General features: G+C 42.7%; 1 protein-coding gene across 1 annotated transcript; it reads right to left on the reverse strand.

The window, feature by feature from the left end:
- Positions 1-17: 17 nt before the first annotated feature.
- Positions 18-27,703, reverse strand: cbl (Cbl proto-oncogene, E3 ubiquitin protein ligase). Its single transcript, XM_037449786.2, has 16 exons — positions 26,790-27,703; positions 23,033-23,280; positions 12,861-13,007; positions 11,998-12,154; positions 10,655-10,776; positions 9,561-9,698; positions 8,772-8,859; positions 8,190-8,321; positions 7,817-8,035; positions 6,912-7,040; positions 6,126-6,566; positions 5,344-5,426; positions 5,012-5,212; positions 4,828-4,904; positions 4,419-4,661; positions 18-3,517 (listed from the first exon to the last, which is right to left on the reverse strand). Exons 1-16 carry the CDS (start codon positions 26,937-26,939, stop codon positions 3,204-3,206), a joined length of 2,889 nt encoding a protein of 962 aa, XP_037305683.2. The 5' UTR covers positions 26,940-27,703; the 3' UTR covers positions 18-3,203.
- Between the last annotated feature and the right edge of the window lie 187 nt (positions 27,704-27,890).

The raw sequence follows: 27,890 nt of genomic DNA on the forward strand, positions 1-27,890 counted from the left end.
ACATTGATGTTTCTAAGCCAGGTGACTAAAACTTTAAATATGCTGAATGGCAGAGCCATTGTACAGTATGTCAAAGAAATTCATAAAAAGCCAATATTTTCAGAGTTTACATCTAATACATTTAGCAATTTCAATGGCATTTTAATTTGGAGGTGAGAATTTGTTTATTTTGTTTCAAAACCCCTCTTGTTCAATATCTGCATATTAAATCGCTAAAGACTGTGATCAATAAATACATTCACTATTCAAGTATAGCACAAGATTAAATCCAATTGCTCGAACATCCTACGGTGTGTTTTCTGTTCTAAAGACAATATTTGTATACTACTACTACTGCAATATCCATGTAGAGAGGAAATACATGTTGTAGCTTTTACTTATTTTATTAACAGCACTGTGCATACTTCCAAAGTGATATGAGCTTTAAAAAACATCAAAAAGTTATTGAATGACTGGTACTGATGAAAAGCCACATGGAACAACAGCTCCCTCTTCTGGCAGAAAGGTGAAGTGCCTTCACACCGGGTCTGAAGGAAACTGGCTGGTACCATTTAGCTTAGCTGAGGCTGCGTGCTGGTCTGGGACCTGGTTCATCTTTCTGGTAAGAAAAACGAAGTGATGGAAACTTATCCCAGATCAGCGCTTGTGCTGCAAAATGAGGCTTGATGTGACTAACAAGGCAGAGAGGACAGATTAATACAAGCAACACTGCTGAGATCACCGGATACAGAACAATAACAAATTGTCTTCAACATCATGGCCTTTCCTTTAAACATGGTGAGGATGTCTCAACATATGGCACTGCTCACAGAATTATTCACATAAGTAAACAAAACCTTTGGGAACAAAATACTTACGTACAGGAATGCAAAATGAAATAAAACCAAGAGTTTCTCTGTTCTTATTACCAATTTTGCACAATATACTTTTTCTTTAGAGTGACAGTATCAAAGCACGCATTGGTTCACGGTTTCTAAAGGCAACTTTGTACAGGGAGGAAACACTGGAGGATGGCCGCAGAGAGCCAGTGATGACTTGCTATCAACATGATTTAAACCCCCCCCCCCCCCCAAAAAAAAAAAACATTCTTCATATGCTGGGAGAGGTTCACGTACATGTACCTCAAAGCTTCGTGCACTTATTTATCGGATTCGTTCATAGTACCTGGAAATTAAGCTGCTGTTTGAGTCCCGCAAACATTCAAAAGAAAATGAACATGTGCGAGATCAATGGGGACAAAAAGTAAGGAAGCAACTGGCTGGTTGTGTGGCCTCATCGAGTGGATGCTTTCAGCGAGGAGACAGCCGCTCTCCTCTGGGCTTTGACAGCTCGGGTGAACGCCACTTGTCCAGATAAAATATCATTCCTGAGGTGGCTCTTCTAGTAGCCTACTTTTTCAAAAAGCCTCTGCAGTCACCTCCGGTCTGTGAGGGTGGGGGGGGGGGGGGGGGGGGGCTGCCACAGAGAAGGGAGAATAACGTGAAAGAGAAGCCTGAATCTATCACAAAATAATAATAAACATCGCAAAAGCAGCTTGTAAGCTGTATCGCAGAGTCGCAGAGAGAAGAAAAAAAAAAGATTTATAAGTTTATAACGCTGGAGAGTTGAAGGCTTGAGAGGGCTGCAGGCTCCCGAGCCGTTTGTACTTTCGAGTTTGCTACATTACTGACCAGAGACACGTGGATGATACCGTCACTTTAAAGAAACAGGACTGGTAAACACAATATTCACAAATGTACATTTAAGGCTTAATTGTTTAGCACTAACAATAGTAGCAGCAGTGAAGCACTTCTGAATTAATTAGAATAACAATATGTGTGATCACATTACAATAAAACATTACCCAAGTAAATCAATGTCACCTTTTTTTTTGTTTCATAACACTGGGCCGACAAAAGACACGATGAAAACGTTTCAGCCACCACGGATCACACAACACAAGCTCGTTTGGCACCGCGGGGTTGTCAACATTATTACGTCCACTGATAATCTGCCCGCCAGGCTGTGCAGCTACACAAGGCCCCGCCCACCCAGTAGTGCGTGTGCAGAGCTTGAGCATACCGACTGCAATTCCACATTCATGTTGTTCAGGAACACAGGGGTTCGTTTAAGAGAAGGTCATGAGGAGAAGGTCTGGCAGACACGCGCACGCATACACGCACACACACACACACACACACACACACACACACACACACACACACACACACACACACACACACACACACACACACACACACACACACACACACACACACACACACACACACACACACACACACACACACACACACACACACACACACACACACACACACACACACACACACACACACACACACACACACGTGCATGCTCACGGCCACAAAACTCACACATATAAACACACACTGCCAAGACAACAGTCCCGGACCTGACACCATCGCCATGCTACTTTGAAAAATACAACACGACGAAACAAGCATGTTCTATAAAAAAAATAAAAGGTACCAAAGCAACATTGTTCATCGAAAGGCCATAACAGACTGAATCCATAATGAAAAGGCGCCGCAGCACGTCTTCTAAACTGACGCCACGTCGCACCCCGGAGAGGAAGACGTCCGACTCTTCCTCCCGCTTGTTTCTCCACACTCTCACGGCCCCTGAAGCCCCTTTTTCAAAATGGTCCCCGGCTACCGATAACGCTCGTACCAACAGCGACCTTCAAAGCTGAAGTTACGTTTACCTACTGTATATATTACACACATTTAATATATATTTACTCATATATTAAATTTTCATATTAGACATACACTTTTAGTTTTTTTGTGAGGTGTTGTGAAATGACAACCTGTCACCGGAGTCCTACGAAAGCCTGGAGCCATTTGACGTCCAGTCATGGTTCCGCGCATGCTTAGAACCCCCCCTCCCCCGTAGAGATGTCCATGAAACAAAGAGGCCCGCTGCAGCGGTTTAAAGAAGGCCAGACACTGTTGAAAGCGCATGGAGTGCAGGGCGCAAAGTCCCAGAGGTGCCGCGAGCTCACTGGTGTAACAGCCAGTTAGAAAGGTCCACAGGGACGTCGGGCGCCAGCCGGCACCGGAGGTAGAGCTGCAGGCTTAATGGGCCTGGGGGGCCGGGGCTGTGCCGACCTCGGCCCTACCAGGCCGGGCTTAGCTAACAGAGAGAGAGAGCGAACAGGGAGCCACGCACGGGGCAGCGTGCTATGTGAGGATATGTGCGGCGGAGGGGATGGAGACGAACTCGCGGAGGATGTTTTTAGCCATTTCAACGTTGTTCTGTGCAATCATCAGTGCTTTCTGGATGTCCTGGTAAGAGTAGCCCTCGCTCAGGAGGTGCTCGATTTCGCAGCTGATTTGGGGGTTGGTTTCTCCTCTTCCTGCTGCTGCTGCTGCTGCTGTTGCTCCACTGGGTGGAGCAGGGACGGGCGGGACGGGGCTGAGTCTGCGCTCCGAGTTGATCCTTCTGGGCAGCGGCTTCGGAGGTCTCTCTGGTGCTTCCACCGGCTCCGAAGAGGCTGAAGAGGAGGCGAGAGTGAATGTAAACACCTTTATAAAAAAAAAGTCAAAAAGGTCTGGACCCCTCAACAGATCAACAAGTCAATATAGATCAACGTGAAAAGGAAGCATCGAAGCATCCTGAGCAACTGGGGCAAACCGCACACTGATTATTTGTCTGTAATAAGTCTGTATACGTGTTTGTACATCACTGTATGTATAGGGGAACAGGTTAACATTTTCACCCCAGCAACCTTTCACAAAGCACTCATGAAGAGTCCCAATTATGATCTGGGAGATTGGCTTATCTAAGAGCCATTTAATTGGTCCTCAGGTGTAAAAGTGCAAGTCTTTAGTGGAACACTCAGACAGCCGGCACTCAAACGGTTTAGGTGCCAAATGTCAGCTCACAGTTACAAGGAGATACCGGAGAGAAATAAACCCTTTCCTACCTTTGCTTGCAGTTTGGGATGAAGCCACTAAATGCGGCATTAAAACCTCCACACCTCCGCAATCTTACCTTTTTGGACGGTAAGTAGCTGAAATAAGAGGCTGCTAATGCCATTACACATTTTTACATGCAAGTAATATGAAACATTAGACACACCATTTTCTACTGCCATCACTCATTTAAAATGTGGCTTTTAAGTGTCAAAAGCCAATTCGTTGCAGAGTGGGATTCCTACTTTCCTCATGGTATGTATGGGTCTAAATGTTTCTGAAAGCCACAAGTGGTGCTTTAGCAGCAGATGTCCTTTATTTAACACAAAGAAGAATGTCCTCCTGTAGCCTAGTTAGATTTAGGCAACGCTAAAGTAAAAACGTTCCTTTTCCCAAACATGGCTTTTTCAAAATGACAGCAAGTATTTTGCCAGTCTCATCATTAATAAAAACAAGCTCTGCCTCAACAAATATACTTACGTGCTGCAGCTCCAGCATCCGAATCTAGAGAAAGGCGGCTAAAAGCAGCTGTGGAGGATGAGCTTGACGTGGAAGATAAAGAGGATGAAGACGACCCGCCCAGTTCTGAAAGGGTCCGCCGGGTCGTGGGCATTGGCAGCCGCGGTTTGGGGAAATCGTAGCAGTTATCCTCTTCTTCCTCCCCGTCCTCGTCTACTTCTCTTGTGCCATTGGTCATTGCTAAAGGGGGCAACTCTGAATAGTCTGGGATGGATTGAGAACAACTTATTAGCACATGAGATGAGAGATGTTTGCAGGGTGGTAAGAGCGAAAGGTCTGCCCCAAGGACACATCAAGGTTTCAAATAGTGACGGTGGCTGTTCATTTAAGCTGTGCCAGTCCCCGCCATGATCCAAAGACGGATGAATACCTGAATCTCCGGCTTGCTGGACGTTGTACATGGCTTCAAACATTTGAGACCCATCCTCTAGTTCAGCCAGTGTCATCCTGCAACAACAAAAAACAATAATACCATCCATGAGTCTCAGTCTTACAGTCCTAAAAGCTGTTATAAAAATCCTTCTGGGAGCGACTCCATCGAGTGTCTGGAATACCGCGAGTTGAGTGCAGTAGCTTGGGTCTGTGTCGGGAGCACCGCCAGAGGCTGCGGAGGTCTTGGGACTGATGGGGTCTCCCCTACAGGTCCTGCCGTGAGGGGGGGCAGGACGGGGCGGGAGGACGGGATCATGTACTCGGACTCCTCCTCACTTTCATGGGCCTCCTCTCCTGTCGGCGGCCTCTGGGCTGTAGAAGTTCTGAGAACAAAATAAAAAATATTATTTACAGAAAAACTGTAAATAGGGATTTATATTATGTATAAACACAAAAATGCTAAATGTTTAGAGCAAAAACAAGCGCATTACATTACAGTGGCCGGACAACGGACCTGAGTGGCATTGAGTAGATGGCGTTGGCTGAGGATGAGGCCTTCACTTTGGGGTTGTCATAATCTGCGACTGCCACTGAATTCTGTTAAGGAAGCAGAAAACTGTAATCTTGCAAACTTTAAAAAGGAAGACTAAAAAAAAAGACTAAAAAATAAAAAACCTGAAACCAAATACTGATCACATTGAAGCAATAGCTTGGCTTTGAGGGAATGAATTGTATTTGTTTGGATTAGAAGAAACTCCGGTGTTTGCCATAACTACATGGCGCTGGTAGCAGCAGCTGGTCCGCTTAGCATCGCATTAACAGGATAGGAAGAGGAAATCATTAGCACAACACATAACAGACATTCCAATGGACATACGTGTGCTCTTATGTACTGAGGTTATTGTAATAAGTGGGAACTATTTCGAGTCTCTCAAGCCTTAAGAATGGAAAACAGCTGGCCTCCACTTACCTAACATTACAAGTTATGTACAAGTTATATTAGCTAAGTTTTATTTAACTCTAAAAGCCAATACACATGGCCCTAAAAATGCTCAATACTTCTTTAACAATCTAACGTGCATGTGAACATTATGGATTCAACAAAAAGTTCAACAGTAACAGCGACTCAGCTAAAAAATTAATGAATGAATTTGCTGAACAGTAACGGATTGTTAGATGGTGTTTGACCTTATTTAAGTTCGCGGTTGCCACTATAATCATTCACGTTCATAATTGAATTGTCTTCAATACATGTCAAACCAAACGGTAGTTGTGGTGTTTTGTGGTGTCACTGACCAGCTGGTGGTCCAGACTGAGGGAGCTGTTGTTTTTGGACGAGTCGGACCGCGGGTCCAGAGCGGACGGCAGCGCCAAGGGGAGCGAGTGTCGGTTGGAGAGTTCCCGGACACCTGCTCGAAGGTCCACTCCCAGACCGGAGACTTGGGTGGATGAGGAAGCTGAGGAGAAGGAGGAGGAGGAGGAGGAAGACGACGACGAGGAAGCAGAGATGGGCGCCTTGGGAACGGGACGAGAGTTCCACTCAGGCAGAGGCCGGTTGGGGGGCGTTGGGGGGAGCTTATCCCGAACGGGCTCCCCGGGGGTGCAAGGTAGGGGCCGCCTCTGTAGCCGCCCATCGGGAGCCGCCCCGGCTGTGTGGGGACGTTCTGGAGGAGGCGGGGGTAGATCCCGCAGCGCCGGGGGGAGGGGAAGAGGCTTGTCTTTGTGGTGAGATGCTGCCTGGAGCGGAGAAGCAGAGACGGAGGGAGCTCATTCAGACGATATACAACACTGAAAAAGACATTTCCGTGTTGTTATGTTCCAAGACAGAAATAATCCGTCTAGCCACAATACCACTGTAAACGCATTTAGTGCCTTTATCGACAGCACTTGAACAATGGAAAATGAAAGATTTTTTTTTATTTCTAACAGCACAATATCCTGTCTGCTATGACACACCGCTCCAGACACAAGCTGGACAATGAAAACACACACGGAAGATGATGTGTGACTGTGGGAAAGGTTCATTCTCGAACATATTTGTTCTGAAATATCACCTCTTGCCCTAACAATGTGTTCACTTACCTTACTGATGACGGGGCTGCAAGCCCCAGGGGGGTTTGGAGGTCTGTGCGGTAGCAGGTCCAGTCTGGGCGGCACAGGGGGCAGAGAGGACTGAGGAGCCATGGACATCGGTGAAGGGGGGCGCTCCACCTGGATCAACAGGAAATAATACACACCATCAGGATTTGTCTAATGGCACATTTTCATCATACAAGAGATCCACTGTCGAGCTAACTTAAAAAAAAAAAAAAATTAGGCGTAGCTAAGATTGTAAGATTGTGTTAAGTACTGGCTCAGTTAAGTTATTGAGCTGGATCTAATGTTTTCTGTCTCTGAAGAAGTTTCAGAGCAGTTTCCCAGGTATTAGAACATATTGATGGTTAAACTAACACTGTATGCAGTGCCTACAACTGAAGGCCTATGACAATATAATACACCCTTTATTATTTATGAAGTACAGCCACGTACGTCGTAGTGTACATCTAAAGAAACGGTCAAAGATGAGAATTGGGGCGGGGTCAGCTAAGAAAGCCAAAAATACCAGGTACCACGTCAAAGTGTGTGTGATCTCGGGGGGGAGGGGTTCACCTCCTTTATAAGCAGACTAATAAACTGAGAGGCACAAAAATGAAGCATAGGAGAATGCTACTTTGGCACCACGAAAGACTTGAGATATGAGCCATGAGCTTGAAACTCATGAAAAGCGAAAACGGCGTGATTCATCCGTACAGAGGGGGGGTCTCTCAGGACAAAGCGCATACGAGGACAGTAAGAACTTGAAGAGTGGCACAAAGGGGGTCAAACAAACGAAGCAAAGTGCCTCAATTGTTTATGAAAAAAACAGAACGGCTTGCTCAGTGTCGTGACTGGAAACCTTAAAGACCAACTTTTGTCTCAATTAAGTCAAGATCTGACCACAATTTTACCTTTGTGCAGGCAAGTTTGCTCATCATGAGGTGGGGGTCTTCAAGTCTGTCGTCATCATCGTCGTCATAGCTGGGTGACGGAGCGCCCTCGGCCCCAAACATGCCCCTGCAGGAGCCCCCGCTGTTGTCTTTGGGGTCAAAGGGGTCCACCACAATTGGCTCCGTACCCTTAATCTCACAGCGACAGAAGGGGCATCCCGTTCCCTGACCCTCTGACTCCTGGAACAGAAGGAGAGGCAGATACAGCACAACACAGAGATGAAATGAGCTCATGTGCGTTACATCCCCAGAGAGAACACTTGAGCGGGGAGTTCTCCTCTCTGCAGGTATGAGTCATGAGATTCAACTAAGTTTCATCCACCCACGCGCTTACCTGCCAGGCAGTGAGACAGGAGGTGCACATGAGATGACCACAGGGCTCAATCTTCACATCTTTGTCGTTTTCGGCACAGATCTTGCACAGCTGGAAAGTGGAGCCCATCTCACAGTACAGCTCGTATTGCTCCTGAGGCACAAAGAAGACAAAAATGAGCTCTCAGTGGCCAAAACACAGTAACCTAAGACGGTACAAACGCAATCCGAGATCATTCGGAAAGAGCCCCAAAGTTCAAACGCGGGGGCGGATTTTTAGTTTCAGTCCTGTGCTCAAGCAAATTGAGAATCTACTCAAATACTCTGAACATTCTAGAGAGAAATACATTTAGTTAAACAGCAACTTAACCTTTAACAAACCCAGTTCCTGTGTGGTGTTTCATCATATCTTCTACTTCTGCTTTCTTTTGGTAATGCACTAGAAAACTGTTAACATTTTTTTAGGTAATGCACTAAAAACTTTTTTTTCCTTAACTGAGAACCTTACTTCTACAAAAAAATACATTTGACATTTACAACAAAATTCTGTAGAATATACAAGATACTAAAGACAGGGTGCAGTACGAGAAGCTTCTGCTCTGACCTGTGTGACTTTGATGTGGTCTTGAGGCGAAGGCTCACACAGTCCGGTCAGATCTGGATTTTGGGTCCGGCCGTCAGGGAATAAATAGCTGGAGACAAAAAGAAAAGTTCTCGTTATAATTAGTTAATATATTTATACTGAATGTTCTAACCAACAGGTTGCGTTGCAGTAATAAAAAACATCTGTTCAGTGGATTTGTTGCAACTGGCAACTTGTTTTGACATCATCACCAAGATGACGCATGTACAGTACGTGACTGTATTACAAAGTCACTTAGTGTAATTACCAAGGTATAATTATTTTGTAGATACAGGATATATTTACAGGCCATCTTAGTTTAAAAGCAGGATTTGGTTACACATACGAGCAGGCCGAATATAGCTTTCATTAAACCAACCAATAAACGGGGACATAAAAAAATGAGTTTCAGCCATTAACTGATCTGCACATTCAAAACCAGCAGTTTTATCCTGGTCATGATAACAGTGGAATGATGGGAACAGGCAATAGGATATGGCTGGATTGGTTTAGAGCTGAAAGACAGATTCAATCAGGGGAGGCAAAGCAGAGCTGCATAGTTAGTACAGACAGGCATGCTCGTGGGAAAGGAACGACATTTCGGGAAATGGCAGAAAAAGCAATGCCCTAAATATGAAAGGAAGCTCGACTTGATCATTTATTAAAACTGCGTAAAATGGAGACCAACACACAGACACAGAGGTTGAGAAGGAAGTCCCTGAAAAAAAATGACAGACAAAAGCGTGCGAGACAAAATGCAAGTAGACTCACAATCCTTCCCTGAAGCCATCTATGAGGGCCTGGAAGAGGGGTTTATTGTGGGGAATAGTCTGCAGTATGTTTCCGTCTGCTGTGACGTAGCCGATGGCCCACTGGCCCAGCCGTGTGCAGCTTAATCGGAAGATGTAACTGGGGAGAGAGACGCGAGAAGTTAGGGAGGAGTTGTGTCACCTTTTGTTACACAGACCATATGTGATCTAAGGGAGGAGGTTGTGTCCCACATGGTGTACACTAATGATCACATTATTCAAGTATGAATTTACCTATTTAAGAAATAAATTCAATGTGCAAATCTGTACGCCGAGATAAGCATGTGCACATCCCCGTGGCCACATAGCAACAAGATAAAATCTAATTTGAGATATGGTGCATGATCAAAAAAAAATAAAAAATCTTTTCGAACATAAGAAACATCAAAGCAAATTGAATGCTTTCTACATAACCAATATACAAATAATTGATAACCCATTTTTGAATGCATTTTGATCAGTATTTGAGAAACAAATGGGATGTTTAAAAAGTAACTACAATTACAATGTTAGTTATCAATGAACCTTAGATATGCAAAGTTTAACAGGTAAACACTGTCTAATCTAATCTAAAGTGGAGTCGCAACTGTAGCTACAAGTGGAAGAATCATTCTCGAAATATGTAGCCACTCTTCACAGCAGTAAACATTGGCTGCCTCCTAGTATCAATGTACAAGTTAATAATTGCTCATCAGGAAATTATTTAATTAAAATCAAGTGTATTGAATAAACCCATGCAAAGAAGCCTGTCTTTGTTAGAACACTAGCTGGAGTATTTAGGGCGGAGACCAGTGGTGTGTTACTGGAAACTGATCACTACTGACAGTAAGCTGTTATTTACACATTCAGAATTCTCACGTTAAGCACAAACCCGTGAATGTCAGTGAGTACACAAGGCAAGTCTAAACAATGACATCAGCCTCCAGTGTACAATCAGGCCAGTAATGCTAGGTACCGGAAGCATGTTGCTCTGTTGCATCAAAGCATGACACGTAATTATTTGGAATTTGAATTACAAGGTGTGTGCATCTGCGCGTAGGCAAACACGTTTCTCACCTGCCAGGCTTGTGGATGAACTTCTGTAGCCGCGCTTTGACTTCATCGTAGGTGAGGAAGGCCATGTAGCCGGGGTGAGTCACTGCCAAGCTGTTCCAGTTCCGCAGCAGGGACGACCAAGGCTACACATACAAAACAAAACAGAACGGGTGACTCATCGGATGTGCGAGTGCACGGGCACAGCAATCGCAGTATGAGCAAAGCAAGGGAGGAATATATATCGCATCAGGGAGGAAACTGAATTTACTGAATTTGAGTGTGATTTCCAATGACTTTAACCTGGCTCAAGCAGAGTAAAAAGCAGAATAATGGAACGCGACTTATTTGATGCCATCTGGAGCTACAGAAAGGGGAACATTAGAGAGACAAAGGCAGACTGCTTCCCATATTGTATATAAAGCAGAGATAAGTCAATTTTATGTTTCCTTCTTTGAGAACTGCTTGACCAAAACAACAAGGGCTGAACAGCAATTTTTAAATAATTGATGATACTTCATAGCTAATGGAAACATGTAATCCTTGTTGTGTCTGATCTCTCTCTACCTTTTAGGGTAATGTGTTTGGGCATGGCAAACACACATTCCTTTGACAGTATTAGTAGATACTGTAGCATCTCCTAATTGTACTTCTTTTGGTATACTTTTTGTTGTTGTTTTTGGACATCAATTAACCTGCTTGGTTCACTTGACTAAAAAGTGTTGAACTGATATTAAAACACAATCATGTTTATCGATGTGTGAGTCTGAACATCATTCGGCCTAAAATGTACTCCGTGAAACTTTTGAAGTTGCTAGTACTCTAATGCATACAAAAGACACAAAGGCCACAGCCTCACTTCCTATTCTGCATTTGAGGACATTTAGAGGAAGACTTCTGTGTGAGGGAGTGTCTTAAAAAGTGTTTGTAGTCTGCTTAGGGTTCATTAAGCCTGTCACAAAACACGGAGTAAGGCTTAAAGTAAACCTGGTATGAAACGTGTATGGTTTTCATATTGTAGTGTGTGTTAAATGTCTGTACTAAATACTATGAATAAGCCCGATAAACCTGCCCCCCCCCCCCCCCCCACTATGTCGTTTCAATTGTTTTTTCTTCAAATCCTTCCTTCCTGCTGCTGCTGATTCTTCTATACCTGCATATGTCGGGGGGGTGGTAAACCTGTAGAGGAAATCTACTGTATTCTACTGTAATTTACTGTAGTCCCATTTGATCATTAATTACATTCCACCAAGGATGACAGGTTTCTCTACTATAAATATCTCACAATGCAAACAATAACACTGGTAAAACGATGCAAAGTATGTGTGTGTGTGTGTGTGTGTGTGTGTGTGTGTGTGTGTCACTACCTGGAATAGCCTTGTGAAGATGTCAAACTCAAAGACAGAGATGTAATCGTTGCAGGTGAGGTCTATGGTGGACTTGAGGGCCATGGCTTCGAGTCCTGAGCTGATGGGATGAAACTCATGGAGAGACTGACGGAACACCTTCCAAGGCACAATCGTTCTGTGACACACAAAACAAAATGCATGACGTCACCTTGAAAAAAGTGAAAGTGAATATCAAAACAGCATTAATAAAATTGTACTAAATGTTAAATGTAGACAACCTTCATTTGCCCTGCAGCATACTCTACATGCAGTGAAGAGGCATTGTCACTGATTAAAGATAAGTGGGGGAAAAAGGAAATGCTATTTTGCGTAAGTGATATTGTGATAAGTCATAGTACATAGTACATACCAAATAGAGCTTTGAAGGTCATGAACGCTAACCTGATGCAAGCCTTAAAGAAAACAGCAGATATCCAAACCAATGGTAAATGGACTTGTATTTATAGAGAAATATAAGATATATGAGCCGTACCATTACGTAGTACTGGGAAAATATGTCCGATTGTAGAGACCACGGTTCCCTGTTTAAAATGTCAATGATGCCGCCCCCCCCCAAAAAAACAAACAAACCTCAACAGAGCTTTTCATTCAGTTACCAGAACTCTGTTGTAGAGAAAATATGCAAGAATATGAGAAGAATGAGGAGAGGGGAACTATTACTCTCAGATGTCAATTATACTTACTTAGCAAAACAAGATCTTTTTCTTTGGAACAACCTGTAAGGGACCCCGTAGGGGTTCCAGAAAGCCAGTTTGGAAACACTAATGCTATATATATATATATATATATATATATATAGACGCGAATAGAATTGGGCTTACTTATCCCCGAATGCGCGTCTCCAGAACTCTGCAGCGTCTGCCTTGGTGATGCGGAAGTTGTCGCCCTGAAACAGACCGTTGGGGAAGATGGCCTTCAGCTCAGCCAGCATGTGGCTGAAGATCAACGACAGCTTGGTGAGGTTCCGCCTGTGGAAATAAGGAGGAGGGTGTGAGATTACACCTTGCGATCATTACATTGAGGTCCACAACGTCATCAGCCAATATAGCAGCGTTGAGAAAGACATGCAGAACAAGGTTGGTGTTTTATTAGCCTGGCATGTTTTGATCAGATGGTACAGCATATGCTGTGTATCACCGATGGGTTGTATGAATGATGATGATGATGTTTAAAGGGTTATTACTAACATTCACTATAGTTTTTTCATTATCTACCAAGATTGGCATCAGGTTAAAACAATAAGCTCTAATGAATCACCGGGTCATGGCTGCATAACTGTCTGCATAATCTGAACCAAAGTGGTGCTTTGTTGTTGGACATCTGTGCTAATCATGGATGGACCGCAAAAAAATGTGTTTTTGCAAAGGGCAGTGAATGAGTGCACACGGCACCAGAAGGCCGTAGGCCAAGCTCAATGATTGACTTTGTGGTCGTTTCATTAGATGCGACCGTATGTCTTGGACGCTGGGGTAAAGAGGATAATTGATCACCACCTGGTGATGAGTGGTATCTGACGGTGCTGGAGGACAGACCTGGTAAATCCCAACGTCTAGTAATCTGCTCTCCTGATGGCAGGAAACAAACATCAGTACGATAACAAGGAATCTATATTCTACAGCAGGAACACATCAGCAAGTCAAGAAGCGGAATCTCTATTTGCGCATATTGATGTCTGATAATATCCCTCAACTCAAAATCATTGACACTTTGAGGCTTAATGGTTAACCTTTCACCAACAACAACAACAAAATGCATACACCAAAGAATATGAATATGAATATATATATATATATATATATATATTATATATATATATAATATATATATATATAAAATATATATATATATAATATATATATATATATAATATATATATATATATAATATATATATATATATATAATATATATATATAATATATATATATATATATATATATATATATATATATATATATATGTAAGTATCTTGCCACATGACGCGTGTGAAGAACGTGATCTTTTCGGTGGGAGTGGTTGGGTTTCATACCAAAAGGTATTAGTTCCGAGAAAAGAAATGCTTGAGGCAATGCTAAAATAGTTTTTATTTTTCTCCACAAGGCAAACTCAGTTGGGTTCTGACAGACACGAGAGGCCCCGTGAATGCTTAACCGTACCTTTAAAAACAACTTTATTCAAATATAATTTCTAAATTATGCAATTAAAAAAAAAAACATTTTCCTCGAGGCCAGATCTCTGCCTCTTACGCATTTCTAAAATAACCCACATCCCGGGACACAGCACAGCAGGGTTTACGGGCGTATAATACCATCACAGATGGACTGAGGGGGAGCGGCCAGCACTTGCTAGTATACAGCTGCAAAAGACTGGTCGACAAGCACAGAGGACAGTAAAGGACTGAAGGCCAGGAGGGGGAGAAAGAAAGATGACATAATAGGGAAGATGAGAAGCGCATTACTCAGAAAGACATAGGCAAGAGGGCAGGGCACAACAAAAAAAAAAAAAAAAAAAAGGAGACCACGCAGCTGCCCAATATGTCACCATTCCCCCCTCCCACAGCATTGGGGGGTTATGGGTGAGGAGGACATGATTTATGAGGCAGCACAGAGCGGGACTGTGCTCGGCTGTCGGGGAGGTTGAATTGACATGCGCGAGAGAGACAGCGATGAAAGCGCCGCACTGTGCTCCCAATGAGCGGAGCGGGAAAAGTCAATGAGGAAGGACGACAGAGACAAGATGAATAAATAAGATTACGGTCGGTTGATAACCTGCCAAAAGTGTACCTAATTTACCGTCAGAGGAGCAGACTGAAAAGAGAAAATGCGATGCTTGCAAACTGGAAAAAAATCTTTGCGGTTACGACCTCTCAGCAGTAAATGATCCTGAAACAGTGAATTTCTTGCAGCTGTATATCTATTGTTTTGAACACGTCTAGCTACTGGAAATCTACAGCAAATGTCTTTGAGGGCAGGGCAACCCTCATCAGTGACGCCACGTGGAAAATTAGACTTTGAACTGTTCCCGGCTCTTTCCCTGAGGAACGGGAGCCGCTGACGTCGTCCTTCCCTTTCCACAGCCACCGCAGATTGTGACATTGCACGTCTGTGTTTTGTTTGGTTTTTTCTTTTCCTTCCAGCAGCTAACATCTCAGCAGGAGGTCTTCCTCTGTTTCTTCTCCCTCCTAACCCCTGTGACCTACTGAGCCTTATAGCTGCAGTCTCATTCATTCTCCCGTCGACCCTGTGCTTTTCCTCGGTTACGATGAAGCCTCGTGCTCGACTTTCATCTACGGGGTAATCAGATGGGGACAGGCATTGAATCTCATTTCAATATTTAGGGTGGTTTGGCGACGTTCAAATCCATTCATTGAACAAAACATTGAATGATATTTCCAAGTCAACCACACGCAAATGATATGTTTGAAGATTCTCACTTGAGGTCAGTTTCTCTGGGCACAAATTCTTGCATACCATAAACGGATGTTTGCCGTTGCAAGAAAGAATGCATTTCAAAGTGAACCCTGGTTTGACTGGCATTATGGCTACAGGGTGGCACCGCTGTCTCTGGCACAAGATTTGAGCAGTGAATGAAGGGCTTTGTTGGGTTTCATTCGGTCTGCTTGATCGAAAGAGCTTTACAGAAGGCTGGCTGAATATTAATCTGAAACTCCTATGAGAGATACAGGTCTGGATCTAATCTCCCATGTAACAGGACAAGCTGATATCTGTTTTAGCATCTTTCCGTCACTCTCCTAGTCTGTGTCCCTCTCCATCCTACAATACTTGCTCTGTACTGTGTGTGTGTGTGTGTGTGTGTGTGTACTGGGCAGCAGCGAGTGGGCCTACAACCATTACTGTTCTTTACGTCTGTGTGGCACGGAGAGGGACAAAGTCGAGCCAGCGGGCCACAGCCACACAGAACGGGTCGCTGGCCTCCTCTGTGTTGGTATCGTCACAAGTCTAAGGTGTTTTCTATTTTCACTCATTCTTAAATCACACCCCAGACCACAGGCCAATTGGGTTTTTTTGTCGTCCACCATCCCCCCCTCATGCTATAGATTGACCTTCGACCTGGCAGCTGGCTGCTCCCTTCCTGTTTCCTGCCGGCTCTGATAAAGTAGCGAAGCCAGCCCCGCACTGCGCTGAAGCGCCGCAGCCCAGCAAGCAAGGGTCAAGCTTACAGAATGAGAGTCTGTCTGGATTGGCAGAGTCACAAGTAGCCGTCATATCATCATGCAGCTGTATTATGTTTAGCGCTCCAGCCAAAAAGGGAAATGTAGATCAAACACCAACTGAGCACAGTACCAAAGCTACCAAGAAGGAGTTAACAATTTATAGAACTAACCAAGCTGAATCAGGATTGAGTACCTTAATAAAGACGACAACTATTTACAGACCAGTAAAATGTAGAATCATGGAAAGGCGTAACCCTGGGTAACCATTTTAATGTAATCTATATTTGAATTCAACAATATGTTACATATAAAACAAACACAGATATTAAAAATAAAGGCAATTGCTCTAAAAGGAAACACACTGAATTAATTATGTGTTTAACGTTTTGCTCGAGTCATCATAAAGTAATAAATTGAACTCTCTGGATCATCCTATCCATATCATAGTGCCATATATCTTCATCAAGAAGCAGCCATGACAGCACACACACTGTTGTCCAGCTGGCATCTGGTTAAAGGCTCCAGTGACGAGCAACAAGTGAACACATGTGAAAATGTGGGGGTGGGCAGGTCTGATAATTACATTTGGGTCGTATAAAATGATTAGATGGTCCTGTGTCAGCGATAAAGTTATTTCCTTTGGTTTTTGTAAGCGTATTTGAATTATTGATGGCCGTCAGGATGCAATGAGAATTTCAACACAAAAATGACAAGTTTAAGATTATCACCAACCGTGCCTTTAATCAGATCTCTTTCAAAGACACTACCTACCTTGTCAATTAGATTAGCCCAGCTTATTGTGAAAGAAAATATAAGGATGCTAAAACAGACCTTTTTTTAACACAGTCAACTAGTAATTTCTAAATACCTATCTGTGCTTATTTATCTCTGTCTGGATAAACAGCAAGTACTTGTTGTACCCTGAGGGACAGAGAAGCCAGTGGGTTGCGTCATGCTAATCACCATAATCTAATACTGTGAGGACTACATGAGCTGGCTGCTCACGGATACCATTGTGACATGAATAACCATGTTGCTCTGCTATTTGTGTGTGTGTGTGAATATCTACACTTAAAGCCCCAAGCTAAGCACATTTAATTGAAGCTGAAACATCCGCAGAAAAAGGTTTTTTCCTTTGCCAGCACTGGAGGCCTTTTGGCTGCTAGGCACAAAAAGTCAAATCTGCTGTACACTACCATAAATCAACTTGAGAATGAGCCAATGGTGCTAAATCTCAGTTTAAAATGCTGAGTAGTTCAAGTCAACCTGTGGGCCAAAGAATCCTGCTCTAAATAATTGCATTGCTGGTAAAAATGCAAACATAAAACATCCATGATTTTTTTATTTATTTTAGACAGCTTGATAGCAGGAGATTCAGTTGGTGGGGAAATAAGAGGGTTCAGGTCAAATCCAAGCAAACATGAAAATATATGCATCAGACCACTTTGAACAATGCAACTGTTCAAATGTAGTAAAAGTTTTACCTTTAAAACTTAAAAAAAAAAAAAAAAAAACTTTTTCCAAATGTAGCCCTGCAGTTAGATATATTCATGCAAACTACCTCTTGTAATACATTTACAACCGCCGCTGGGTTACCTCATTTTGTCATTCAAAACTCTGAACAAAGACATGCAGGGTTGCATCATAGCAGCCGTCATAAAGTGGGTTTATGTAGTCAAAGTGTAGTGCCGTGCTAATAGAAGTCAACCTTTGTTCTGCAGGAACGTTCGTTAACATAAAAATAGGAAGTCGTATTTCACGACGGCGCACTCTTGATTAACCAAAAATAGAAATGGGTGAAAATGACATTTGCAAATACCAGAGGTACTGCACTATGAAATGTTGTGAATTTCAGTTATTCATCTTTTTTTTTTTTTTAAATCTATGATGGACAGCATTAGCAACCCGTGACCCGAGCTACTTCAACAAATAATTGTTAAAAATTATATCCAAAACACAAATGTAAAGACAACCAGGTGCTAACAAGAAACAGTCATAAATGGTTGGCATCATTAGACATAACAGTGCAAGCACCTGTTCCAAAGAAAGGACTCATGCGAGGTGTGCAGTGCACGTATCAAGAGTTCTTTGACACTGGGGCGTAATTTGGCACGTTCGTTGTGCACTCAAATCTCTTAACTGTTGGATGTATGCATATTTACAGTTTTAACAGTGACTTATTAAGCATGTATAAACCCACTGAATGTTGTCATGATGAGGAAGGACAAATAGATCTAATATATTGTTGAGTAAAAATCTAAAAGAAGTGTGGATTTAACTGGTAATTTATTCTGTCTCAGGCTAAAAAAATATTCCCAATAAATTCGGTTAAAAAAAAAACGATTGAATTGATTAGCCTTTAAAATATGCATCACAATTTTCAGTCAATGGTGACACGTCTAAGTGGTTTTAACGCTTAAGTCCAAAAGCCAGAAATAGGTAAACTTACAATGATATAATGCAAATACTAATAAAAATGACTCAAAACAGAATCTCCAGGGACCTCAGGATTCAATTATAATCTCATCATCAAAGCCCCGTATATCAGAATTGAACACACAATGATCTAAAGATCTAACAATTGACCTCCATCCGCTTACATCAATAGGAAATTGGACACAACTTGCATGCAGTGCTCCTCTTGTGCAGCTTCCCTTCTAAGATGGCTTCCTTTTAAGCCTGTGCGTGCCAGTCTCACCGACCTACTGCTCAGTTTCTGCAATACACCACTTCCTGTGATCAACTGGACACATGGACATTGGTCAGGATGCAATTGCAGCTCGGCCCAGGAAGACACATAGCCTCACAGAAAGGTCAAAGCAGCATCTGGTTCAACCAACGGAGGAGTGAAAACAATTTGATCGACACTTCCATGGAATTACTCTGTAATTAAACCATTACATTGGCTATAGACAAGGGGCCGTGTTAAAACCGATAAAAACTGGAGAACACGTGAATTACTCAACACAAATAAATATTTGAACCTTTTCACCAGGGGTTACAAGTCATTTCTAAAAAAAACAGAAGTCAAGTACTTTGCGACACTAGTCTTTCACACCTGCCCTGCTCTGTGGCTTGTGCAGTAGGGCAGCAACATTATTGTCATAAATCATGTAATCATAAATGTCTTGTAGTGTCTTCCAAAAATGAAATGAAAATATATCAATCCTTTCGGTATTTGGTGAAATATTCACTTGTTGAAAGCTAAAAAAATAAGATCTAAAGCTTGTCTTTGTCAAATACGATGGAAAACTGAGTATGTTTGAAATTGTGGATTTGGTGAAATGCTGAAAGACGTTGTGCACAACCTGCAGCGGTATGCTTATTCAATGGATTTTGTACATTTCATGGTTTCAATTACTACTTTCAACTACTCCTCAACTCAGCTCCTCCATTCACAAGATTCGTAAGGATCTTAGCAATAATTTGATATTGTACATGACGATGTGATTTAAAAAAAAGAAACAGTGTCTAAATATTGTTCACAGAGCAGCAACAGTGACTGTTACAAATGCAATGTCCCTCTACAAAGGCCTTTGTGGAGGGAATGGAAAAAGAAAAAAAGAAAGAAACATTTCTGAGTGGAGCGTCAGTTGAGTATCAGTGTTCCTCTTGTCTTCCGTCCTCTTGGCGGCTTTATCCAAGCAGAGATGTTTATCCAACAAAAAAAAAAAAAAAAGAGCTTTTGGCATATCATGCTGTGCTTGTGTAAACAAAGTGGTGATAAAGTATTGTCTTTTTACTCTCAAATACTTGCTGTCCACTCGAGTATTCTTCCCTTCACCTGGTTGACTTTTACCACAGCAGCCTACCAGCTTGCACTTATCTGCGTGTCTAAGCGTGTGTGTAGCATGAGAAGCTCAGCTCGACTACGAGAGCAGAGAAAAAAGAGAAAAAGAATTACAGCAAATATTATAAAGTACTAATAAAAAGGCACCTGTAACGTCAGGGTTTATCAATACTACGATGTGTAGCAATTTAGCACCGGGGTCCGTTTAATACACGTATCACTTATCTTAAGATGGCGTAAAATGCAAAAGGCCGTTGGTTAAGTAAGATTCTTTTCTAGTACTTACGTCTTACATCTACTAACAGAAACATGGGGGTGCAAGACCGCAAACCAAAAGGAGGACAACTCGCTTTCTAAAAAAAAAAAAAAAAAGAGCCTTTGTTAGGCTAAGAAAAACGTTACGTTTTATAGATACATAGACTGATTAAAACATTTTTTGCAAAAATTTATTCAATATCTGTCGATAAACAATAAACCATAAATGTTACACACAGTCCTGTTAAGGCATTGACGACCAATACCCAGCCGGGCCAAAATATTAAAGAAAATGTACAGTTTGGTGTGCAGTAAAATATGGATAAAACCACAACTCATGTGTGTATGGATCTTTGTCAACGCACTCACCTAAATATGTCTTGACTTGTGCATTGTGAAACACAAAGAGGAAGTGAAGCAAACATGGAGGAAGTGATGACAAGGATGTATTGATTATGACTGAATACGGGCCGTCACAGTAAATACTTAAGTCTCTCAGTCAGCAGACGTGCTTTCATCCTCGCTCTCATCTACAGTGAACATCATCCAACACCCTACCTTTCTCTGCATCATAATTCTATCAAACTGACGAGTCACACGCGAGTTGCTGGACAAGTCAAGAGTTGCAAACAAAGCTTTTACTTAACTACCCTAACTCCATTTCCTCTCAAAACAACAACACAAAAAGAGGCTCAAACCTCGAGAGAAGCCATAGTCGAAACGTACGTACCATACCATCATGAAATTCTTGTGACCCTCACTCTGACATGACAATATCTGCTAGTTGACACAACAGAAGTATCCAGGTTTTGAACTTGAGACCTGGGAGAAGTGGACTCGGATATTTAACCCGCGTACGAGAGAAAAACAACATTTAAAGTTGGGCACATTTTGTATTAATTCTGCTGATGAATGTGAGATAAATATTTGCCACATCAGAATAGAGAGGCTTCCATATCATTTTTAATTCCTCATCGCTTTTTCAACAATGTGGAAAAAACCCACCAAGATAACCACAATAATTTTATACTTTGACTGCAAGCTCCACGTCATTGGTTTATTCCATAGCCTTCTTAAGTGAGCCAATACCCATTGGTTAGTGTCGCTGCCACTGGCTTCTCCACACAGACAATAGCAGTCTTTGTAAGTAACGCATAGCTGCTGTGTGCGAGTGGGTTTCCTTTGCTTAAACCAGGAATTTCTTTTAAGGCAGCCTCTTTGTGCAATGAGTTAAAAATGGCTAAAGAAAAAAACATCAACCACCGGGTCATGGTTAAAACAGCTTCCTCTTCTCTGTAACTGGCCTTTTAGTGGGATTTTTTTTTTGTCTAAAAGATTAAAGTCACAGTAGCAGCCCAAATAGTCTCACTGAGGAACTGAGCAACAAGAAGAGGATGTATAACTAAAAACTATAACCTCATGAAAAAAGATGACCAAGAAACTGCTCAAACAAGAGACTTTTGTTTTATCATCCCCCAGCAGCTTTACAGCCACTGCATAGGTCACACTGGACGTGACGCAGACCTCAGTCCAATCTTGTTGGGGGCATCTGGTCTACTTTCATGTTTGCAGGGAGTAATCTAGCAATAAAACACTCAGACAATTAATTATTTAAACAATATACCATCTAGGATATAAATGAACTTTTTAAAGTCTTTCACCTATATTAATAAGAAATAGCCTGGTATAACTGCAGTTTACTATGATAGTTTTTTAATTAGGTACGTATTCCACATCTATGTCAGTTGTATCCAACCAGAGCACAGACAGAAAGACAGATTAGCTCCATTAAGGAGCCGAACTGCTCATTGAACAAGAAGCCAGGCTTCTGCTCACTTCACTTAGCTTCCAGGTCCAGTGTGAACGCGGCGTACAGCTCTCCCCTCTTTCCCTTTCCTCAACCCTGCGGGAAGTCGTCGGCCCACAGAACCTTTACTGGGATAATGCTTGATATTGTTCCACGATATTCATGAAAGTCACAGACAACTTAATGAGGGCTTTCTTACTAATTCTTCACATATTTGACATAATCCTGGTCAATATCATGTCGGACAGCATTTATCCAATGCTGCATGAGCAGAAACACAACCGAGCAGGTAAGAACAAGTCTGTGCAGCAGATAGTCTGCATCTTGCAGAGCCTACCCAGAGTAACACAACTACTTTGTGCTTAAGAGACACTTCATTTTGTCTTGCCGTGCTCTGTGCTATCTTTTATCTTCAAAACAATGCCTTTTCAGCATCTTTTGTTTGTTTTTTTCAAACAAAAGGAGACAAGATGCATGTCTCATTGATTACACATCCACAACTTCCTTGACACATAAACACAGTATTTCTAGTCCTCTTGCTCTTGTGTGTCTGCTTTGCAAAGCGTGAGAAAGACAAAGATGTTGCTGCTGTGCACATTTGTAAAGAGGAGCATTTCTGTAAGAAAACTACATCAAGAGGCCCAAAAACAAAGTGACAGAGAGGCAGCTGTAGATTAGGCGTCACTCTGACCACAGATGCTCCGCATGATAAAACCACAACACCTCTCTCCTCTTGTTTTGGTACATCTTGAGCTACAACCACAGTGCAAGCTGGGTATGGGTGCAATCGTTACCTCTCTGCCTATGTGGTCGAAAACATTCAAACCGAATGAATGAATAGATGAATTTGAGGAGTGAAGTCATCATGAAACGGCAACTATTGTGAAAACTGAACACTTTAAAGTCACCCATTTCAGATGCACTCAGCAATTCGGTTTGTGAAGAGAGCAGAGAACTAACAGCAATACCTGGGTTGGGAGTTCTCCTCGTACATGCGTTCCTTGCCCTCCTTGAACAAGCTGATGGTCTGCTTTGTCTTCTTGGTGAGGTTCTCCATGAAGACCCGGAAGTACTCGTTGTCCCCCAGCATCTCCATTTTACCCTCGTAGCGAGACAAGATGGTGCGCAGGTGCTGGTAGGTGTCTGGCAGCAGGTCCAGGATGTAAGGGGGGCTGTTCTTTAGAGCCAATTTGGGGTTTTGGCAGAGGCGCACCACCTGCAGAGGGGGAAGATGTGGCAGGGGGGGGGGGACAGGAAAAAGTTAGAGACAAGGAGTGGGTGCAGGAAGTAAGGTAGATGAGAGGAAAGTAAGAGAAGACACGTTAGAAAAAAGGTGGGAGAAGAGGTCTTAATGCAACCATTAATTTTCCTTCTCAGGAAGACATTATTTATTTTTTTGTACATTAATGCACTTCTCTTTAGTGCAGAGTATTATCAGGGAGCCAAAGCACAGTTTATTCTGAATAAAGAGGCCATAAAAGTCAAATACTGCAAGGAAGGCCCTTGAAAGCCCTGTCGCAGTCAACCGTGGCGATTTGCTCATTATTTGTTGGAATAAAACACAAATTTAATCCCTTATGGTATCGTGAGTTATTCCTCTTCGTCATAAGACACAATGTGCGATTCTCCATTTCTTCAGAATTCTTAGAGAAATGATTATTTAGGGACAAAACAAACCGCTGAATGGAACGTGGTAATTCAGAACTTTCCGTTCGATGGTCAGTTTACGTGCTTATACGCCAGACTGCACAAATGTGTTACATCCTCAGTAATGTTCAACCTTCTCTTACTTATCTCACTGTACTGCTACACTTTGTCTGACTCACTCCATTGATCATAACAGGAGACACTGGCGGACCGCCTCGCTCTGACATTAAGCTCTGTATCGGTACTGTCAGTGCATTTATGTCCAACATATTAGCATGATCAGAGGCACAGCAATTCCATTGAAAGATCCAGGGACCCATGTCTGTCAGCTTCATTAGTGACCAAACAATTGCATGTCAACAGGACATGGCTCATTCTTTTGTAGAAGCAGGCTAGATTATTGTCTGCTAATGATGTGGTGGTGTTGGAAAGAGAGAAGAATAATCAATGTAAGCCTGGACTATTGTTCCTTTATCATTCAAAATAGAATATTTGTTTACTTTTAATGCATGATAGAACATTTATTGTAAATAACATTTCCTCGTGTTTCTTTGCCAAAGCTTGTTAAATTCTTTAGTATTACATGGTGGCAGATTGTCTGCACATACTGCACATTTCTATTTGATACCATCTGTCGTCAGTTCCTCTAAATTTATATAAATCAACCAAGGTTGATTTATATAATTATATCTAGTTATTTGCCATTATTATCACCATAGGTGCCCGACTAAAAAAGGGTAACCTCTTAAACCTCCTTAGCCCAAATTACCCATGTTACCAAAAACCCAAACTTTAAGCAGTGCCAATTTCACAGTATGCTAAATGTGTGCAGTGTTCATTGGTGTCTGAAAATCAAAAGGTCACCTCTCTATTCATAGTGTAAATAGATCACAGGCATTGTCATTCACTTTTAAATTATCCAGATGTACAAACAAACATAAAAAATCCACTGGACAGTCACACACTGAAAGTTAAAATGGATTTTTTTCAGCACTGGGAAATGCATCCATCACAAGGCTCTTATCAGAATGTTTCATATATTACATCTTGCATGAGACTAAAACACTTCCAATTGTCAAACTGAGATGCAACTGAAGGAGAAAGAAAAGCTACATAGTGGCTTTGAACTTCAACTGAGCAGATTCCGATACATTTCGGTATTCAAAAATTTCCTTGTGGTCGATATCGGGGATTTGAGTACACGGGCAACTGAATTGAAAGCTATTTTCAGTATCTTTTCAAACACTGCGCCCTCATTTCTTTAAATCTTGTCTAGGCCTCGAAAAGAATAGAGGTCTAGACTGTAATGTCTTGGACCAGATAAGACTGTTCCCAAGGTAACAACACTAACATCATCATCATCGACCATACAAAGACTTGAACCCATAACTCAGCCAAACAGACATGCATACATGCACTCGTACAAGGCCACAACAACTGTGCGTTCAATGACATTCAAGGCTATTGGTTTGAAGTAAAATGTTGACTGCCTGCAAGCTGAACTGCATTCCACTCGTCTTCTTCGCTCATATCCATTTGTATTCTGTCTTGGTTGATTCTGGCTGGATCCTCAACTAAAGAATACATTTTGTATTTCAAGTCTAATTCGTTCAAAGATAAACCAGCTTGAAAGAGTGTGGGAGGTAGATGATTTCTTTTTGCAGACTTTAACCTATTAAATTATTAATCCCTCAATATTGGACCAATTTAAAAAAAACTTTTTCTTTATTAATCACTTTTTCATGGAAAAAAAGGTGAAGGTCAAAAATATAAAATACTCTTTAAACCTTGAATGCTTTAAACTTCATTAATCAAAACTTTTAAGAACGTCTGTGGGCAACTCTGAAAAGAAAATTCTACTCATGCTTTGATAGAGTTTGACAAAGTCCAAGGCGGTGGGAGAGCATTGTCATTCTAGAGAGTTGTGCTCAAGTATATTCTGGGCTGTGGTTTTCCTTTAGACCAAGCCAAACCATATCTCTGCTGCTATTTTAAACGTCTTAAATCTTGCGAAATAAAAATACATCGGCTCATAAAGTCTTTAAAAAAAAAGGTAAGCTGCTCTTTCATTTCCACTTTTTTTTTTTACATTGCTGGAGCTGCTGAATCAGAAAATATATGATAAATTATTCCTATAATGAGAACTGCGAATGCTAACCCAACTGTGCAGGTGGTTTAAGTATAATGTCAACTGTCCAGTTTTCTTTGGATTGTGTTGAACATTGACTGAGTAACAAAATAGGACACAACTTATTTACGTTGGGTTCAGTACATCCTCAACTGTGTAGAACCGCTCGGCAGGACAATCCACCACAGTGGAGGAAAAATAAACTGGAATGCGGTTCGTTAATAATAGCTTTGTAAAAAATGACTTGGTCTCTTAACATCAGGGCTCTAACCTAAGGCCTCAAAGAGGAAGAGGAGACACAAAAGAGTGTCTTGTCTTCCTATGCACTCAAGTAGCGCTGTGTGAATCGCACAGGAAACTGGGGGTCAAACTGCTACGGACTCTTTTTTTCTTCCTGTGAAGTGAAGCTGTGAAATGAGTCTCCCCTGTGAAAGAGAAATATGGGTCTAGTTAAATTGACACCTTTCTTTCTGTCTTTAGGATTTGATACTTTCCAAAGCTGTGCTAGCAGCCCCTGTATTAGCATCAATTTGCTCTAAATAATTCCTATACAGCCATGTACGTCTTTGAGCCCACTCTTTCCTTCTGTGTTAATATTCACGTTTACTAAACGACTAACGTTAACTAATTAACAACACCAGAGTGCAAACATATGTGAACAACAAAGTCGCTCTTTTCCTGGGTCAGCGTTAGTGTGAGCTTTATGGTGAATGTCTTCTACTGTGGTACAGCAGAGCCTGGCACGCCCACGGTACCAAACAATACAGTATATTGGGTGGCCCAATTAGCTAACAGTAGCTAACCACGTCTCCTCTCTGGGGACGATAGCCTCTCTAACGTTAGCGACGCCGAGCGTTAGCTAGCTTGCCACTGGTTAGCCTCGGTCAGCTAGCATCCCCGGGCGAGCTAACGTCAACTGCTTATCAACGTGCGGGATGAAACTTACGAACCTTGTCCATTAGTTTCCAGCATTTCTCCACCGTCTTTTTGTCCACTACCCCGGGCTGGTGATGGGAGTGGAGGTGGTGATGGTGTGGCTGGAAGGCATCCTTCATCATCCTTCCGATGAGCCCCCCACCTTTCTTCAGGTTCCCTGCCATGTTCGGTCTTGGCTAGGGTCGGCCAGAGCGACCGACGGGCGCGGCAGGGGTCAGGGGGGGCCGAACCGGCGCCTGGAGTTAGCTGGACCGGGCGATGGAGGATCCGGAACCCCCCGACCTAGGACAGCGCCCGATTGGTGAATCCGTGCTGGGGTCAAACCGGGGTGGGGTGGGGTTGCGTGGCTATCGGGAAAATGCTCCCATCGGTAAAGCTAACATCGGTTTGTGGGATAAATGTCCCGATTGGGGGTAAAAACAAGCACCTCAGTCACTCACACCCTGTGCGAGCCGCTCGGTGCTGTAGCTAGCAGCGCTGCTCTCTCCCTCTCTCCCTCTCTCTCTCTGCGGGGACCCGCGCAGGCTAATTAGCCGAGCACCAGAACTGTTTACCCCCAGCTGGAAGACAACAGCCCCGTTTCTTTACCCGGGAGCCGTGTGGACTTGAGTGTGTCCTCTCTCTCCGCTCGACAACACCCGATGGTTGTTCCTCTTTTCGTCCGCGCCGCGTCTTGACGGGAAGTTCCGCGGCTGTGTGACAGCGTCAGTCCTCCTGTTCGGGCTGACGACAGAGAGCCGTTGACCGAAGGAGAGGAAGTTGCTCTTTAAGCCGCGAGAGCTTCGCGGGGACCCACCAGAACGGGGGTGAATAAATAATTGTGGGAATTAAATATGTCCCAGTGTTTTCTCTGTTTACTCCAGTGACGTGCATGTGCGGCTCTTTCCTTTCCTGTTCGTCCCCTTCCGTCCGTGTCGCGCACGCGCGCGCCCCCTCCTTTTCTCAAAACTCATACTCCACGCCTTCCTCGTGCGCGTCCACGAGGCATGAATGTAGTCGGGTGCGCGCCTCTGCCTGTACAGCAGTCGTAAAGTGTGAAAGGGATGCTGAATGCGGCCTTGAATTCCGCCAGTGTGGGCCTTGGTCGCCCCTGACAACGAAGGACGCTCTGACAT

The sequence above is a fragment of the Pungitius pungitius genome, chromosome 3 (genome assembly GCF_949316345.1).
Source record: "Pungitius pungitius chromosome 3, fPunPun2.1, whole genome shotgun sequence".
NCBI classification, from domain to species: domain Eukaryota; kingdom Metazoa; phylum Chordata; class Actinopteri; order Perciformes; family Gasterosteidae; genus Pungitius; species Pungitius pungitius.

Coding starts and splice junctions, on each gene's coding strand:
- cbl (XM_037449786.2), bottom strand. CDS start 26,939: ATGGCAGGGAACCTGAAGAAAGGTGGGGGGCTCATCGGAAGGATGATG. Junction 8,322..8,771: donor ACCACATCAAAGTCACACAG/GTCAGAGCAGAA, acceptor TTTGTGCCTCAG/GAGCAATACGAGCTGTACTG. Junction 5,427..6,125: donor TCAGTCTGGACCACCAGCTG/GTCAGTGACACC, acceptor CTTCCTTAACAG/AATTCAGTGGCAGTCGCAGA.